This window comes from Capricornis sumatraensis, chromosome 8 (genome assembly GCF_032405125.1).
Source record: "Capricornis sumatraensis isolate serow.1 chromosome 8, serow.2, whole genome shotgun sequence".
NCBI classification, from domain to species: domain Eukaryota; kingdom Metazoa; phylum Chordata; class Mammalia; order Artiodactyla; family Bovidae; genus Capricornis; species Capricornis sumatraensis.
Genome location: NC_091076.1, coordinates 62,538,904 through 62,559,089, shown reverse-complemented (window position 1 = coordinate 62,559,089; position 20,186 = coordinate 62,538,904). Strand labels below are relative to the sequence as shown.

General features: G+C 36.9%; 1 protein-coding gene across 2 annotated transcripts in view; it reads left to right on the top strand.

Moving 5' to 3' along the window:
• The window catches only part of BCAS3 (BCAS3 microtubule associated cell migration factor), a 589,830-nt gene that overhangs the window by 178,803 nt on the left and 390,841 nt on the right, over positions 1 to 20,186 (top strand). For both annotated transcript variants that reach the window (XM_068975810.1, XM_068975809.1), the window contains exon 13: positions 1,270 to 1,363. In XM_068975810.1, the coding sequence (XP_068831911.1) occupies positions 1,270 to 1,363 (94 nt within the window). The remainder of the gene's footprint in view (positions 1 to 1,269; positions 1,364 to 20,186) is intronic.

Below are 20,186 nucleotides of genomic sequence, written 5' to 3'. Positions count from 1 at the left end.
TGCAAGGTGAAAAAGTTCTAGAACTCTGTTAACAATGTGAATATATTTAACGGTACTGAACCGAATACTTAAAAATGGTTATAGTGGTAATAAAAAAAGACCTGTAGACAAAAAATTTGACAATCTGCAGCTTGACTGAATTGCAGGTTCTAGCCAGAACAATAAGGCAAGAAAATCAAAGCATTAAGATAGGAAAAGGATGACAAATCAGACATTTGTTCTATGCCTAAAAGGAAATAACCAGCCATGTGAAAGGGCAACCTATGGGTAGAAGAAAATCATTGTAAATCATATATCTGATAAGGAGTTAATATATAGTATAAATAAGGAATTTCCAACAGTTATAGTGCTATATAAAAATATTGAATTGTAAACATAAATAAATTTTATGTAAATTATACCTCTGTAAAGCTTTCTAAGTCTAAAAGAAAAATTAACCTTGCCAGTGTAGGACTACTTCCTGGATTGCTTCAGATAAATTCTTTGTCTGAATATCATGATCCAATATTGGTATAGTAGGTGTTCCCTTTGTAACATTAGATATGTAAAAGTTTTAATTTCTTGAGCTAATTGCTTGCTTTGTGAAATGAATACATGCTGTTTTAAAACTTTTTCCCCTAGGGCTCATTGAATAGTACACTCTCAATAGGCAGATGTATGGAATGTAAATTGTATTTCAGTATGCTTATAAGAAAATGAAGGGGAATGAATCTGACATACCAAACTGCCTGTTCTACTGGTAGTATTTTCAAAGAAGTGTTGTGTCCATCTAAAAACTAGAGGTTAAAGGCCACAGTGTTTGTACTTTAAGTAAAAATTATTTGGTAATTCCCCTAAATATATATATATATATGCCTGTTTGTTTGTATTTAACTTATGATTTTTTTTTTTTTTTTTTTGCTGTTCTGTTCCAGTCATGGGCAAGAGTTTTTCAGCAGGCCATAACACAATAAGAACTCCTATTCCTATTTTTAGATAAAGCTGTGTAGAGCTGATTTTAGGCTTTTCATTTTTTCTGAACTGAAGCTTCAAGAAATCCTTGTCATCTGCAGTCAGGTCAACCAGTTGTTTTAGAGGTTATGTGATTAATTCACTGGGGGCAATTTACATCTTTTCTCTGTTTCTGAAGTGGCATTCTCACTTTGTATTATGAAGAATAATCTTCAAATGTAGCAGAAGCCTGTTACTTGGTCAGGGATGTAGTGGTGGTGTGTATCTTCAAGGTCAGTAATTGGTTAACTTCCATTTGCCTTCTTCCTTTCTGTAAAGGTGCTTGTGAGCGAGGATTCTGACAGTGATGGCATCGTGGCCCATTTCCCTGCTCATGAAAAACCAGTGTGCTGTATGGCTTTTAATACAAGTGGTATGTCCTTCCCCTTGCCCCTATTTATATTATGAGTTTTCTACCTAATTTTTTGGAAATGGAAAATATGAAATATATGTGTTAGGTTATATGACCTAAGTAAGTAGTTTTCAGTGATTATTGAATGAATGAATTTATAATAAAAATTTAGAAACCCTATAAAGATTAATTTTACTGAGTAAAGTTGTGATTGAGTAGTAAAGATAAATAGTAGATATAGAATAGTACATAAACAGTGCTGTTGAGTTACATTTATTTCTGTGTTATAAGGCAAGGACTTTAATATTCAAAACTACTTAGGTATGTAAATGGCATTTTCTCTGTAACTGCACGTTCCTTTTAAACAGTACAGTGACAGATGTCATGTTGATGAAACAAGTCTTCCCATTTTATATAATGTGTGTGTATGTATTTTGCTAAACTGTTTGAATGTAAGTTACATATATGATGACATTTTACCAACTACAAATTAAGCATACATTTTCTAAGAGTAAGGCCCTTCTTGTACTTTGTAACCAAATAGTATATTATATTCAGAAAAGTAACACATTATATTATCTAAAATCCAAGTCATAATTTAAAATTTCCCAACTGTCTCAAAAATGAGTTTTCTAACTGATTCAAATCAAGATCTAATTAAAGTCCACTCCTTAAGTTTTATGTCTCTTTGTGAGTGAGTGAGTGAAGTCGCTCAGTCGTGTCCGACTCTTTGTGACCCCATGGACGGGAGCCTACCAGGCTCCTCCATCCGTGGAATTTTCCAGGCAAGAATACTGGAGTGGGTTGCCATTTCCTTCTCCACTTTATATCTCTTTAGCTCTTTTCCAGTTTATAGCTTTCACCTTTTCCCCCCTAAGTTGCAATGTCCAGACTAGTTATCTTGTCCAAATTCTGTGTTTGTCACATATATTTTCTTTTTAATAATGTTTTTCTTTTTTTCCTTAAATGCTTTTAAATACATTCAGGCCTGAAGATTATTTTTTTCAAACTTCCTACATATTGCTGTCTACATCATTTCATCCTAGCAGGGGATACATTATATCAGGCTGTCTTGTACATTTGATCACATGAATAAGTTAGTGACCATCAATGTCTATTATTTTGAAAATAGATTCTCTTGTGGAGATTTGCAAGTGCAGAGTGTTACTTTGGCCTCACTTCTTACTTAAAAAAAATAATTTATTTAATTTTTGTCTGTGCTGAGCCTTTGTTGCTGCACAGGGTTTTTTCTAGTTGCAATGGGTAGGGGCTACTCTCTAGGTGTGGTGCACGGGTTTCTCATTGCAGTGGCTTCTCTTGTTGCAGAGTGAGGGCTCTAGGGCACTTGGACTTCAGTAGTTGAGGCTCCCAGGCTCAATAGTTGTGGTGCACTGGCTTAGCTGCTCTGGGGCACGTGGGATCTTCCCAAACCCAGGTATCGAACCTATGTCTCCTGTATCATCAGGTGGATTCTTTACCATGGAACCAGCAGGGAAGCCCTTGGTCTCATTTCTGAAACAACTTTTTACTAAATAGCTTTGTTATTATACATTGAAGGCTATAGAATGGTAGTTTTTCTATCATATTTTCAGCATTGATTAACTTCTGTTAACTCTGTTTAAAGAAAGAGTTTTCTCTCATTAACCAGAAATGAGCCACAGTTTTCCTGGATGTAAAAGGCAGGGTAAATATGTAATACTTCCTCTTTAATTACCAATTTTCATAGGTAGGAATTGGTTTAATACTTCCAGTGGTAAAATTTCACTCCTGTGGACTTATTTTAAAAATACTTTGATGATGATGCTTTCAGAGCTGAAATAGTCTTCATTAGTTTATGGACTTTTCCTTGCGTGGTGGGTCTGAGGAGACTGCCATTTCTTATTCTTCAGAATATTAGTTAAAACTAATGGAAAGACCCATCTTTTTCCTCCTTCTTTTCATCTTTTCAGATCAAGAATGATCATAGGAGGATAATATAAAGTATTTGAGTCATCTTCCTCCTCTTAATTAGCCATTTTCAATAGAGAGGAAGATTTTGTAGTAATTGTTGATCACTGGATAGATTTAATTAATGAAGACAGATTTACTGAAATGCTCTGAATGTTGTGGGATTTAAGTTGAATTTGAAGAAACAGTCTGGAAGTTATGTCACTTATAGTACTCTTCTTAGAGTAACCAGTATGACTCACTTTTGATAGTCCATCTGTTATGTCAGATCTCCTTTGTGTTAATATGTTTCATATGGCCAGAGTTGGGATCTTCAGACATTTGTAGCTGTATTTTTCCCTGTCTGTGAATCTCCATTGTTATAAAAACAACTTACATAACTTAAAGGATATTGTAGTTACCTCTGTCGTCGTGTAGCAGTTAGTTCTAGAAGACCATAAATTCCTGTGATTTCATTGTTTTGTTCTACATTTGCCACTTGATTTATGTTTTAACTCCCAAATTTATGTTTTAATGGAAAGATTAAAATTGTTTATGTTTATATTTAAAATTTTATTAATTTTTTAAATTGAGGTATAGTTGATTTACAGTGTGTCAGGTACACAGAAAAATGATTCAGTTGTATTATATATATATATATATATATATATATATATATATTCTCTTTCAGATTCTAGTGTAGGTCATTACAAGATATTGAATATAATTCCCTGTGCTGTGTAGTAGGTCCTGTACTTTGCTGTGTTCCCAGCATGTTAATTGTATAACTGTATAATTTATCTTGGAGTAATAATTGCTTTAAATATTTTTTTGCCAGCCTGTATGTTCCAGTTTACATTAGAATTCACTCTTGGTGTTATACATTCAAGGTTTTGACAAATAGATAATTGGATATATCCACCATTATAAGGGTTTCCCTGGTGGCTCCATGGTAAAGAAGCCACCTACCAGTGTAGGAGACATGGGTTTGATCCCTGGGTTGGGAAGATCGCCTGGAGAAGGAAATTGCAACCCACCCCAGTACTGGTTCTTACCTGGGAAGTGTATGGACAGAGGAGCCTGGTGGGCAGGAGTCCATGGGGTCTCGAAGAGTTGGACACGACTTAGTGACTAAACAATGACAGCAGCAACAATCCATCATAATAGTACTACACAGAAGAGTTTGAACAGTTGAACAAAATCCCTGTTGCTCTGCCTGTTTGTTCCTCATTCTCTCAATTCCTGAAACCACTGATCTTTCTTCTCTTTCCATAGTTTCAGAATGTCATATACTTGGAATGTTACATAGTTAGCCATTTCACATTGGCTTCTTTCACTTACTAATGTGTTCAACTCTCCTATACCTCTTCATGCCTACATTGCTCACTTCTTTTTAGCATTGAATAATGTTCTACTGTATCATACTTTGTTTGTCATCTGTATATATTATTTACTGAGCTGTCTGTATCTTTTGTCCATTTTTAAATTCATTTGTTGGTTTTTTGATTGATGAGTTTTAAGTGTTCTTTGTATGTTTTAGATGAGAGTCCTGTATCAGATGTGTTTTGTAAATATTTTCTCCAAATCTGTGGTTTGTCTTCTCATTATCTTGAAGTGGTTTTCGAAGATCAAAGTATTTAACTTTAATGAAGTCCAATATCAATTATTTCTTTGACTGATCTTTCCTTTTGTATGTAATGCTTCAATACATGTAAATCGACATTTTTATACTGTTTTATCTTTATTCAGTCTCACACTGAATCTTATAATTCTTGGAAGAAAGAGATTTTTATGAGAATTGTCAATATTTTTTAAAAATTTATTTATTTTGCTGCTCTGGGTGTTTGTTGCTGCGTGTATGCTTTCTTGAGTTGCAGAGAGTGAGGGCTCCCTTCTGGTTGTGGTTGTGGCTTCTCATTGTGGTGGCTTCTCTGGTTGAGGAGGACGGGCTCTGGGGCGTGTGGGCTTCAGTAGTTGTGGCTCACGGGCTCTAGGTTAAGACTCGGTGATTGTGGCACACGGGCATGGTTGCCCCTTGGCATGTGGAGGCTTCCTAGACCAGGAATTGAACCCATGATCCCTACGTTAGCAGGTGAGTTCTTAACCACTGGACCACCAGGGAAGCCTTGATATTTTATGAGTTTTAGGATCTCTTACATTTCTTCTTGAATCTAAAATACAGCTTCTTAACCTGGGTCTGAGAGGTCCATGGAAAATATTTAGAGAGTATGTGAACTTAGGGAAAAAAAATCGCATCTTTATTTTCTTTAGTGAAAGTGAAAAGTGAAAGTGTTAGTCCCTCAGTCATGTCTGACTTTTTGTGACCCCATGGACTGTAGCCCACCAGGCTTCTCTGTCCATGGGATTCTCCAGGCAAGGATACTGGAGTGGGTGGCCATTCCCTTCTCCAGGGGATCTTCCCAACCCAGGGATCCAACCCAGGTCTGCTGCACTGCAGGCGAAATCTTTACTGTCTAAGCTGCTAGGGAAACCCTGTTTTCTTTAACCTTTAATGAAAATTCTTTCGCTTATCAATATGTACAATAAACTACTGAACTACTAGCTTTTTTGTGAATTGGTAATATAAATAATGGATATTTTCATATCTTTTTTATGTTATTTGTATAATTATCTAATTAATGTTATGGTTCAAAATCGTGGTAGAGCCTGTATTATAATGTATTACTATTAATAAAAACGCACATATTCTACTGCATGTCAGTTTTAATAACCCTAAGTATTTTACCTTGTCTTTAAAAAATATTATTCTGAGAAAGAGGTTCTTAGGCTTCATCATATTGCTGAAAATTTTCATGGCACTAAAATGTTTATGAGCCCATTTATGCTTTCACTTGTTTCAGCTAAACACATTGGAAGCTAGACTTCATTCTCAGTGCCTGGTTTAGTCCCACGCATAGAGTCTGCTGGTGGAATAGGGACTTCCAAAAGAAAAAAGAAAAAAGGAAGACAAGTCCTTTGTGGAGCAAGGACAGAATGCTAGGAGAGGAATATTAACTTGGTATTTTGCTTTTGGGGAAAGTTCTCCAAAAGAAAGCCAGTTCTAAACAGGAACCAAAAGATGATTCATTAGGAAATAATGATTCGGTCCCTAGTAAATAAATAAATATTAGTTGAGTGAATGAAGCAAGGAAAATATGGCATGGCTGACATAGATTTTGAAGTAAAGGCTGTGTACAGTGGACTCATCAGTTTATTATGAGCAGATTAATTTTTCAGTGTGTCATCATTTCTGCTTTGTATCTGTTTAAAAGTTTGAAATGAAGGGTTCATAATTCAGCAAGCGCTCAGAAAATTGGTTTGCAGGATCTTGTATAGAAGCTGATAGGCACAGATTTCATGCCATTGCATACAGTTCATCTTAATTATTTATTGTTTATTTCTGAGTATTTTTGCTGTTCAGAATATGAATTTTATTGGTTGAATATAAACAAGTATATGTATAAAATATTCAGTTCTCAATGATTTGAAGGTCTTGATTTTGTTTTAGCTATTCAGTAACTGAACAGCTTCTCAGAGAAAGGCATTGGGCTCAGCTGTGACTACCTATTATCCAGCTCCTAGCACTAGGTGACATTTTATTTTGCTTGTTTAATTTCTGTATCATATTTCTTGGTTTATTCTAACACTCTTGGACTGAGACATTCATATGTACAAAATATTTGAGTCAAGAGGCTTCTTTGCTATTTGTAAATACCTTAGTAGTTATTGTTCTTCCCTGTAATTATTTTTGTAACACTTAAAAAATATTTGGGGGAGATCAAATGTATTTTCTATCAAGATTTAAGGTCTCTATAAAGAGTTGGAATGACTGAAGTGACTTAGTACACTCACCATGGACACACAATGGCATCTAACTGAATCTTACCATCTTACCATGCTGTACACACATTTTTTAAAAAAATAAATTGGCCCTTTCAAAATATAACTTGTAGATCCTCCAGTAATACCCCAGTTTTTCCTTACATGGATCCAATATATATTTCAAAATTTATTTATATTCAGTTCAGTTCAAGCACGCCAGGCCTCCCTATCCATATTCAGCAAGTTTTAACTGACACTCCAAGAATTCTCTGTTTGGTTAAAGATTTTCTCATTGGGTCTGCAATGTGGCCAATAATAAGAGTAGTACTTGTTGGTACTACTTAGAAAAGTATAGGGAAGTTCACTTAGAAAACTAAGTGAAACAAAACATAAGAAAAGTTGATTGCTTGTCTTTTGTTTGTAAACCTGATTTTCTCTAACTAGTTTACCTGTGTATATCTCACTGTTAAACATTTTTATTTAGAGAGGCTATCTTTAGATAACAGTTATTAAAATGTCCTGGATATCAAAATCCAGGATCAAACCAGGAATATTGTCCAACTCCTGAGAAATTTTAGAAACAATTTACATGATGGAAAAACCCTGCTAAGGGAATTAAGGAGAAAATGTAGATTGCTTGACTGGGTGGCGTGCAGTTTGGCCTTGTGTGGAACCTATTCCGAAAAGAAATTAGGGGATACCATTAAATAGAGTTGTGAAACTTTTAGTTCAGCAGCTGTATTCAGTTTGTTTTTCAATTTCTCCTTCCCGTTCTTGTTTATTAGCTGTGACTCCGAGTCCTGAATTAAAACAAATATTTTAATGGCAACATTTATGATTTGTTTAGAAGTGCCAGAGAGACCTTGTGCTTAGATCAGGGCAGCTTCAGTATGGGTGGTGTAAGTTTGTTGCTTTCAATTATTTAGATACACAGTGACTAACATTTTCTAGGGAACTTATTTTCTTAATTAATAAGCTTTATTTTTTAGAGTGCTTTTAGGTCCACAGCAAAATTGAATGGAAAGTACAGAGAGCGCTCCTATTTCTGCTTTCCCCCTCTCTCTGCCCACATGCCACACCCACACACATGCAATCTCCCACACTATCCGCCTTCCACCTGACAGTGATCGTATTCTTACAAGTGATGAACCCATACTATTATCAACACACTATTGTACACGCTATTATCAACCAAAGGCCATAGTTTACATTAGGGTTCACTCTTGGTGTTGTATTTTCTACGGGTTTTGAGAAATTAATATTGACATGTACCTACCATTACAGTATCATACCAAATAGTTTCACTGTCCTAAATGTTTCTCATGAAATTTGGGACTTCTCAGTCATTGTTTCTTTGTCTCTTTCCCCCTCTTCTTTCCTTCTGGGACTCCTGCAGATTTACCTCCCACAGATCTCAGACTCTGTTCATTTTTCTTCATTTTTTTTTTTTTTCCCTCTCATTCTGGATAATTTTAGTTGATTTTTTCCTGCCATTTAAATTTCTATTTGGGCCCCTTTATTGACTTTTTCATTTCAGTTACTGTACTTTTCAACTCCAGATTTGTGTGTGTTTATTTTTATAACGCTATCTCTTTATTGATGTCTCCTACTTGGTGAGACATTTTTCTCAAACTTCCCTTTAATCCTCTAGACATGGTTTCTTTGCGTCCTTGGCCAACATTTGGTTGTCTCATCATTTTCTTTTATGGATCCTCTGTAAGATATGTGATGTGGAAATCTCTTTTCCCAGTGAGTTTTTCCTTTTATCTTTTTAATAGGGTCTTTTGCAGAGCAAAATTCTTTCCTTTTTGTCAAATGCATTTTTAAAATTTTGATAGTTGTATTTTTGTGTTCACGTCTAAGAAATGGTCACCACTCTGGGTGGGGCACTAGGATTTTCTCCTATGTAATTTTCTAACAGGATGTTAGTTTCACATTTATATTTAAATTTATAATTTAAATGTTTTTGTTATTTTTGTGTATAAGGTAACAGGTTTAGGTCATGGTTGGTCCCTGCTTTGAAGTACTTTTGTACTTTCCTAAGTAGCACACTTCCGTTGACTGTTTCCGGTTTCTGTGATGAAGATGACTTCTTTTAGCATTTTCTGACTGTCAACATCTGTGTTTTGTCCATAATTTTGAGGACTGTTTCAACTAGATTTGATAGTTTAGGTTGATGGTTATTTCTTCTTTCAGCAATTGTCAGCTCTCTTTGTTCATAGCTTTTGGCATTATTAATCTTATCCCTCTTGATTAATTGGGTGCAGAGTTGTATTTTTGTGGGAGCAGTTTTCTGATCTATCACATCAGCTCAAATGGAGCAACTGAAAATTATTTAAAATGTTACTGAGTTCTCCTTACCCTTACCTGTTTGAACTCTTCTTCCTTCTTCTGTTCTGCTCAATGTGAGAGCAGCTACTTTTAATTGCTTTGTATTGAGCTTAGTTTTCAATAGTATTTTTTTATAACTTTGATTTGTTTTTTCACCAGTTTCTCATAGAGCAAGAACAACAGCCTCTTTTGATCTTATAAATCCAGCCCCAAAGCCTATTTACTGGTCATTTGAGCATGTAAAATGCTGTCTATAATACGTGGTTTAGACAGTAACCTGTGAACATACATTAGCTCAGGTTGCCAGAAGGCAACACCATAGACTTGGTTGCTTAAATAACAGAAATCTCTTTCCTCACAGTGTTTGAAGCTGGAAGTCCAGAATCATGGTTTGGCTGATGGTTTATCCTGAGGTGTTTTTTCATCACTAACAAATGGCCACGTTCTTAACATGTCCTCGCATGGCCTTTCCTGGATGCAAGGGAGCAAGGAGAGAGAGAAAGCAAGCTATCTCTGTGGGGACTCTTCTTACGAGGACACTAATACTCTCACATCAGGGCCTCACCCATATGACCTCATGTAAGCTTGATTACTTCCATGGATACACCACCCCCAGCTCCACATATAGCTCCCATGCCTAACTCCACATATAGCCACACTAGGTTTCTGGCATTTCATTTTAGGAATTCAGGGGCTCTACAGACATTTATTCTATAACCATATGTATGAAAATCATTCAGTCTTATTTTATCATAGCCCAATTCTAGGTTATTCTATTCAGCTATGATTGTTGTATCATGTTCCATGTTTACTTCCATTTTAAGATATTCACATGTTTTGTAAGAAATGTTAATGATACAAACATCTTTCAACAACTTTATTATTATTGAGTGTATTGTCTAAAAGTATTACAGCATGGCACAAGTTTACCACCTCAACCTTATTGACATGTTTCCTCCCGCATTTGGTGATTCTAGTTATTTTTGGCGATTCTAGTTATTTTTCAGCTCCTTAAACATGTTCCATCATTTTACCTCTGCCTGGAATGCTCATTTTCCTGCCTCTTATTTATCTCTTGAAAGTGTTAGTTGCTCGGTCATGTCTGACACTTTGGGGTTGCAAAAGAGCCGCTAGGCTCCTCTGTCCATGGGATTTCCCAGGCAAGAACACTGGAGTGGGTAGCCATTCCCTTCTCCAGGGCATCATCCCAACCAGAGATCCTATCCAGGTTCCCCCACACAACAGGTAGTTTCTTTACCATCTGAGCCACCAAGGAAGCCCTAGTGTCTCTTGAGTCCCATCTTAAGTATCATTTTGGGAAAACTTACCTGACCCTATGTAAGATATCATGTCCCCCCTTAACCTGGCTACTTAATAAGGCAAGTAACTTAATCTGCTTGGATCATTCCCAGTGCTTTTGTTTCTTCATCAATAAAATGAGGGCTGTACTGTCATCTAAAACAATACCTAAAATATAGTGAGACCTTAATAAATATTAACTGTTGTTGTTTGCTAACTCCCTCATCCTAGTTTTCAGTTTATTTACATTCATCTAGAGTATCCTTTCAACATGTTTTCTGTTCAGTTCAGTCGTGTCTGACTCTTTGTGACCCCATGAACCGCAGCACACCAGGCCTCCCTGTCCATCACCAACTCCCGGAGTGCATGCAAACTCATGTCCATTGAGTCGGCGATGCCATCCAACCATCTCATCCTCTGTCGTCCCCTTTTCCTCCTGCCCTCAGTCTTTCCCAGCATCAGGGTCTTTTCCACTGAGTCAGCTCTTCACATCAGGTGGCCAAAGGATTGGAGTTTCAGCTTCAAAATCAATGAACACCCAGGACTGATCTCCTTTGGGATGGACTGGTTGGATCTTCTCGCAGTCCAACTGTATTCTCCAACACCACAGTTCAAAAGCATCAATTCTTCGCTGCTCAGCTTACTTAATAGTCCAACTCTAACATCCATACATGACCACTGGAAAAACCATAGCTTTGTCTAGATGGACCTTTGTTGGCAAAGTGATGTCTCTGCTTTTTAATATGCTGTCTAAGTTAGTCATAATTTTCCTTTCAAGGAGTAAGTGTCTTTTAATTTCATGGCTGCAGTCACCATCTGCAGTGATTTTGGAGCCCAGAAAAATAAAGTCAGCCACTGTTTCCACTGTTTCCCCATCTATTTCCCATGAAGTGATGGGACCAGATGCCATGATCTTCGTTTTCTGAATGTTGAGCTTTAAGCCAACTTTTTCACTCTCCTCTTTCACTTTCTTAAAGAGGCTCTTTAGTTCTTCACTTTCTGCCATAAGGGTGGTGTCATCTGCATATCTGAGGTTATTGATATTTCTCCCAGCAATCTTGATTCCAGCTTGTGCTTCCTCCAGCCCAGCATTTCTCATGATGTCCTCTGCATATAAGTTAAATAAGCAGGGTGACAATATACAACCTTGGCGTACTCCTTTTCCTATTTGGAACCAGTCTGTTGTTCCATGTCCAGTTCTAACTGTTGCTTCCTGACCTGCATGCAGGTTTCTCAAGAGGCAGGTCAGGTGGTCTGGTATTCCTGTCTCTTTCAGAATTTTCCAGTTTCTTGTGATCCACACAGTCAAAGGGTTTGGCATAGTCAACAAAGCAGAAATAGATGTTTTTCTGGAGCTCTCTTGCTTTTTCCATGATCCAGCAGATGTTGGCAATTTGATCTCTGGTTCCTCTGCCTTTTCTAAAACCAGCTTGAAGATCTGGAAATTCATGATTCATGTATTGCTGAATCCTGGCTTGGAGAATTTTGAGCATTACTTTACTAGCGTGTGAGATGAGTGCATTTGTGCAGTAGCTTGAGCATTCTTTGGCATTGCCTTTCTTTAGGATTGGAATGAAAACTGACCTTTTCCAGTCCTGTGGCCACTGTTGAGTTTTCCAGATTTGCTGGCATATTGAGTGCAGCACTTTCACAGCATCATCTTTCAGGATTTGAAATAGCTCAACTGGAAGTCTATCACCTCCACTAGCTTTGTTCGTAGTGATGCTTCCTAAGGCCCTCTTGACTTCACATTCCAGGATGTCTGGCTCTAGGTGAGTGATCACACCATTGTGATTATCTGGGTCTTGAAGCTCTTTTTTGTACAGTTCTTCTGTATATTCTTGCCACCTCTTCTTTATATCTTCTGTTTCTGTTAGGTCCTTACCATTTCTGTCCTTTATTGAGCCCATCTTTGCTTGGCATTTTCCCTTGGTATCTCTAATTCTCCTGAAGAGATCTCTAGTCTTTCCCATACTATTGTTTTCCTCTGTTTCTTTGCATTGATCACTGAGGAACGCTTTCTTATCTCTCCTTGCTATTATGCTTTTATTTTGTTCCCCGATATTATTAACCTGGTAATTTTCACATAGTTGGTAGTAAGTGTACATTGAGTAGTTACATTAATTAATTATCTTATCTGTCTTTATAATCTTGGAAGTGTTAGTTGCTCAGTGGTATTTGACTCCTTGGGACCCCATGGATTGTAGCCCACTAGCTTCACTGTTCATGGAATTCTCTAGGCAAGGATAAATGAGTAGGTAACCATTTCCTTCTCCAGGGGCTTTTCCCGACCCAGGGATCAAACCTGCGTCCCCTCTTACAGGCAGATTCTTATCATAGTTTGAGCCACCAGGTATAGGAGGCGGTGACCAAAATTATCTCAAAGGAAAAGAAATGAAAGAAGGCAAAGTGATTGTCTGAGGAGGCCTTACAGATGGCTGAGAAAAGAAGAGAATTGAAGGGAAAAGGAAAAATATACCCAACTAACTGAATGTAAAGTTCTAGAGAATAGCAAGGAGAGATGAGAAAGCCTTCTTACGTGAATAGTGCAAAGAAATAGAGGAAGACAATAGAATGGGAAAGACTAGAGATCTCCCCAAGAAAATTGGAGATACCAGGGGAGCATTTCATGCAAAAATGGGCACAATAAAGGACAGAAATGGCAAGGACCTAACAGAAGCTAAAGAGATTAAGAAGAGGTGGCAAGAAGACAGAGAAAAACTGTACAACAAGGATCTTACCTGGATAACCACAATGGTGTGGTCACTCAACTAGAACCAGACATCCTGGAGTGTGAAGTCATTTGGGCATTAGGAAGCATTACTATGAACAAGGCTAATGGGGGTGATGGAATTCCAGCTGAGCTATTTAAAATCCTAAAAAATGAGGCTATTAAAGTGCTCCACTCAATACGCCAGCAAATTTGGAAAACTCAACAGTGGCTACAGGACTGGAAAAGGTCAGTTTTTATTGCAATCTCAAAGAAGGGTGATGCTGAAGAATGGTCAAAACTGCTGTATAATAGCACTCATTTCACATGCTGACAAGATAGTGCTCAAACTCCTTCAGGCTAGGCTTCAGCAGTGTGTGAACTGAAAGAGATGGGAATACCAGACCAATTACCTGCCTGCTGAGAAACCTGTGTGCAGGTCAAGAAGTAACAGTCAGAACCGGATGTGAAACAGCCGATTAGTTAAAAATTGAGAAAGGAGTTCACCAAGGCTGTATATTGTCACCCTGCTTATTTAACATCTATGCAGAGTACATCATGGGAAAAGCTGGGCTGGATGAAGCACACACTGGAATCAAGATTGCTGGGAGAAATATCAGCAACCTCAGATAAGCAGATTATACCACTCTAGTGGCAGAAACTGAAGAGGAACTAAAGAACCTCCTGATGAGGTGAAAAAGGAAAGTGATAAGGCTGGCTTAAAACTCAACTTTCAGAAAACTAAGATCATGGCATCTGGTCCCCTCATGTCATGGCAAATAGATGGGGAAAAAGTGGAAACAGTAGCAGACTTTATTTTCTAGGGTTCCAAAGTCACTGCAGATGGTGACTGCAGCCATGAAATTAAAAGATGCTTACTCCTTGGATGAAAAGCTATGGCAAATCTAGACAGTGTATTAAAAAGAGACATTACTTTGCCAACAAAGGTCCATCTAGTCAAAGCTATGGTTTTTCCTGTAGTCATGGATGGATGTGAGAGTTGAACCATAAGGAAAGCTGAGCATCAAAAAATTGATGCTTTTGAAGTGTGGTGTTGGAGAAGACTCTTGAGAGTCCCTTGGATGACAAGGAGATCAAGCCAGTCAATCGTAAAGGAAATCAGTCCTAAATATTCATTATAAGGACTTTTGTTGAAGCTCCAACACTTTGGTCACCTGATGTGAAGAGCTGACTCATTAGAAAAGACCTTGATGCTGGGAAAGATTGAGGGCAGGAGGAGAAGGGGGCAATAGAGGATGAGATGGCTGGATGGCATCACAGACTCAGTGGTTTGCATTTGAATAAACTGAGTGAGATAGTAAAGGACAGGGAAGTCTGACATGCTGCAATCTGTGGGTCGCAAAGAGCTGGACATGACTGAGCAACTGAACAGCAACATAATCGGGCCATGATAAGGGATTAATTTAATGTACTTAGTCGTTCGTGAATAAAACCAACTTATTTCCAATTTCTGATTTGAACAAAAATTGTCTCCCTCCCTCAATTGTGGGATTGTTCCATGATGCAAATTATATTAAATGCAGGTGCATATCACACGTAATTAAATATTGAAATTAAAAGTATCTTGTGGAAACTACATTACATTTTTGTGACTTGGTACACTAGATGGGAATATTATTAGTTTCATGACATTTGACATCAAAGAAGATATGTATTTTTAATTAATTAGTTTAGAAATTAGAAACATAAGGAAGAAATTCTCAGCCCTCAGCTCTCTCAGTGTGGCCTGATGTTTCTCATAGACCTGTTGTCTTTAATTCAGTAAATAATTGTTCTGCTTTCCAGAGGCGTTACTTCTGCCAGCTGAGTAGCCTAGAGCTGTGAAGGGCAACACATCCACGTCTTAAATAATTACCCTTCCTTGGCAGGGAAATTGCTTTTCCGTCCATTAATAAGAGGAAAATGAATGTTGGGTCTCTAGTAAAGTAGATTAAACATGAACCCCTCTGAATGCTTGGCTGCATCTTTAACAGACTTGGCATTTTTCTGGTTATTTAAATGCTATATATTGAAAGGTGCTGGTGGTCTTGGGTTAATCATTTAAACAGTCGGATTTTTTGTTTGTTTGTTTTTTGTAGTTTTCCCCATTGATCATAGCAAATGGTCAGTAAAATACCATGTCTTGATTTTTGTTAACATTTACAGTGTCTGCTCAATTTATAGAATTAGGTGGCTTTAGGTTTTTCCTCTCACCTGACAGTTTCAGGTGTCTTAGTGTTAGTCACGTATGCTGTGTCACTAGCAGTGCAAAAGCAGCTTGAAGAATTTATTGCCTCCTCCCCGACCCTTTCGTGGGGATGTTTCCATTAGAAGTTTGTAGTTACTCTCCTGTTTTTTCATCTTGTAAAGTGATATCTTTTACTCACGTAATGAGATACTCCTTGAAGAATTTGTTGTGTTCGCTCTACATTCATTGTGGCACTGGGCTTATATGAGAGTCAGAGGGAATTTTTCAGGTGTGATTGGCCATAAAGTACAGTAGGCAGCATGCCCACAGTCATTTTAGGGTCCCATCAAAATGTTTAATTCCTTTAAAATGCAAAAAAATATATAAAGTTTTAATGGAATGCCTTAATATCCATAATATACATTTAAACCAGGAACTGTAGTCATAAAATAGTTTTTTCATGGAAGAGGGGGCCAATGAAGGCAAAAATGTCCAGGGTATATGAAAGTCCTAATGCAGCCCTGGATTCTAAATGTCCATCAATAAGAAGGAACCCTGCTGCTTCACTATCACCACTGCTCCAGCAAAGGTGCTCAGGTAATACTGAATGAACTCGTGAAAGATGAAGACACTGAACACATACAGTGGCATCTTTCATACTGATGAAAGATGTGAATATATACAGTGGCTCAGTTAATCCTGAATGAACTAATGAAAGATGTGAATACATACAGTGGCCACAGCAAAGGTACTCAGTTAATACTGAATGGATTAATGAAAGATGAGAATACATACAGTGGCATACCTACCATGTAAAAATGTGAGGCAAATATAAATGCCCATAACACTGCAGCTGCAAGTATCTATTCGATCCAGTATTACATTCTGAAAAAGGTAAAAAAGGATGTCTATAACCAAGTAGATACAGGCGAAGTAGCCAAGGTTGAACTGTACTTTTGCTTATCAGGACAACTTTAAAATGGTTAAGCCTTGACTATCATTGTCCCTTCTTTTTTCCACTCTTCTTGTATACTCTGGCCCTTCTCCAGCTTCAGGCTTCTTTCAGTTTCCTCGTTCAGATTGGTCTATATTCTTGCCATATATTAAATATATGTATATACATGTTGGAGGTTTCCCTGGTGGCTCAGACAGTAAAGAATCTGCCTGCAATTCAGGATACTGGGGTTTGATTCCTGGGTTGGGAAAATCCTCTGGAGAAGGGAATGGCAACCTACTCCAGTATTCTTGCCTGGAGAATCCCATAGACAGACGAGCTTGGCGGGCTGCAGTCCATGGAGTCACACACAGTTGGACATGACTGAGTGACTAACACTCTGTCTGTACATATTATTTATATATATATATATATATATATATATATATATATATATATACACACACACACACATATATATAAATATATATATATTTTTAAATAGTTTGACCAGTACTCTGAAAAATTTTCAAGGATATATGTATTTCAAAGAACATATATTAAATTCAATATGATGCGTACTTATGGTGGGGAAAGGATGGCAATGGGGAATGGATTTAGGAATGGAAGATGAAAAATAAAACATAAAAAGAGCAGTCTACTCAAACTTAATATATATAATCTAAACAAAGTCTTACCAACAGCATAGAAGAAATAATATTATTATTTAATAAAAAATAAACTAGGTTCCCCCCACTCCCATGTCATCCCTTTGATTATTTCATGGGAAGATTTTGATTATTCTTGTTATTGTTGTTAGTCTTTCTTTTCAAATCATATCTTTTTGATGGGCTAAGAAAAATATTTGCTACATTTGCAAATATTCCTAAAGTGAAAGTGCTAAGTGAGATGACCCAGTTTTATCTTCCATCTAATTGTTATGTGTTACACAGTTTCTGATCTCCCCTGTCAGAACTCTGAACTAAATCTGTTGTATTTTTGTGTATACAAAGTGGAATTCATGAATAATGCTCCTCTGACCATCATTTGGCCAATTTGCACATCTGAGGCTTGTAGCCCTCTTTCTTGACTCCTTTCTATGTATTGTCATTTCATATACATCCCTCTGTGACTGCTATGTTTTTTGATGTGTCTTTTTTTTCCGCTTGTAGGGGTAGAGTTTTAACTTTCTAACTGCTCTGTTTACCATCTTATCATCTCTCTCTCCTTTCACTCTAGCTAAAGCCATAAAAATTATCTTGTTCCCTCATCCTTGTTATTGTTTTGGTTCGTCTTCATTTTTCTTGAGCTGTAATTACATGATACAGATTGTGTGTACAAATGTGTGTTTAGCTTGGTGAATTTCTACACGCACATACATACACACATATCCACCTCTGTATACGTTCCATCCAGAAAATTTTAAGTTTCTGTTTTCATGCATCTCTGAAGTACATCAAATGGCATTCCTTTGGAAATTCCTAAATTTCCAAATTTACCTTTCAAATTAAATCTTAAAATCTTAATATATAAAATATGTCTTCTAAGCAGACTGATCTGTCTACCAAATTCCTGTTAACCTTCATTCATTTTGTATTTTATTATGAACTTGTGGCAGTGATTTCTTGTGGCTGGTTTCTCTGTGACATTAAGTTAGTACTGCTTTTGTGTTTGTGTATTTGTATCTGTATAGGGCAATAGCAGTGTGCTGGTACATAATAATGTCCCCAAGATAACTACTTCATCTAAAAATTGTACATTTTTGCCATCCTAGTGACCTCTATGTTGTGATGATTATAATATTATATGATAAGAAAAACCATATATTTAGTTACGAGAGAAAACCACATTTTCATAAAGATATTTCATCACTTTTGTGCTTTGACATCCTATTAGTATTTTGTGTTAATATTGTTCAGTATCAGTTAACTTTATTAAGTGAATGTTTAAACCATAAGTAACCAACAGAAGCTTATTCTAAAATGATATGGAGATTCAAAGGATCTAAAATAGTCAAATCAATCTTGAAAAAGATGAATAAATTAAAAATACTGACACTACCTAAATTTCTGACTTACTTAAATATATACTTTTTAAAATAAGTATTTAGTAATGTAGAAAGGATGGTTTTGGGTAAGTATAGTCGTAGATGGATGGAATAAAATCCAGGAATTGATCAAACTCTTATGATGATTTGATTTTTGACCAAAGTGTTAAGTAATTCACTATAGGGATAGCATGATTTTCTGAAGAGATGGTCCTAGAACAACTGGTATATCCATTTGGTGAAAAGTAAGCTGGTTTCTCCAGTAATCATGTATGGATGTGAGAACTGGCCCATGAAGAAGGTTGAGTGCTGAAGAATTGATGGTTTTTAATTGTGGTGCTGGAGAAGACCCTTGGACAAAAGGAGATCAAATGAGTCAACTCTAAAAGAAATCAACTCTGAATATCATTGGAAGAATTTATGCTGAAGCTGAAACTCCAGTACTTTGGCCACCTGATATGAAGAGCTGACTCATTGGAAATGAGCTTAATACTGGGAATGATTGAGGGCAGGTGGAGAAGAGGGTGGCAGAGGATGAGATGGTTGGATAGCATCACTGACTCAATGGACATGAATTTGAGCAAACTCTGGGAGATGTTGAAGGACCCAGGAGCCTGGTATGCTCCATGGGGTCACGAAGAGTTGGATACAACTTAGCTACTGAACAACAGTAAAACTTTTCCTTAACACCATACACAAAAATTTAACTCAAAATCACTCATACGCTTAATTTAAAACCTAATACTATAAATCTTCAAAAAGAAAATGTAAAGATTGTATCATTGTAACCCAGGAGGCATAGAGGACGATTTCTTAGATAGGACACCAAAGAAACAAACCATCAGATTGGTCTTCATTATTTGGGAAACTTATAGTGAAGCAAATGAACTGGTATATATAAGCTATAAGTATATATCTGAGATATATATACACACACACACATATACATATTTTAATATTTTTATAATGTGATAAAATATAATTTTAATGTATATAAAATGAAGACAAAACAGTTTAAAATAAGAAAAGGATTTGAACAGTAAAGTCAAGGAAATATGCAAGTAACTATTTAGCACCCAGCGTCACTGATCGCCAAGGAGCATAGCATTTTTAAACCATAAGAAACCCACCAAATACTCACTGAGGTGATTAAATTTAAGAATATCAGCAACACCAAATGTTGCAAAATTATGGAGTTCATGGGAAAGAAAGTAAAATGATACCACTGCCTTGAAAAAACATTTTCTCAGTTTCTTATCAAATTGTGCCTCAGCTCAGTTCAGTCGCTCAGTCGTGTCTGACTCTTTCCCTGTCCTTTACTATCTCCCAGAGCTTGCTCAAACTCATGTCCATTGAGTTGGTGATGTCATCCACCATCTCATCCTCTGTCGTCCCCTTCTCCTGCTGCCTTCAGTCTTTCCCAGCATCAGGGTCTTTTATAGTGAGTCAGTTCTTCGCATCAGGTGGTCAAAGTATTGGAGCTTCAGCGTCAGTCCTTCCAGTGAATATTCAGGGTTGATTTTCTTTAGAATGGACTGGTTTGATCTCCTTGCAGTCCAAGGGACTCTGAAGAGTCTTCTCCAACAC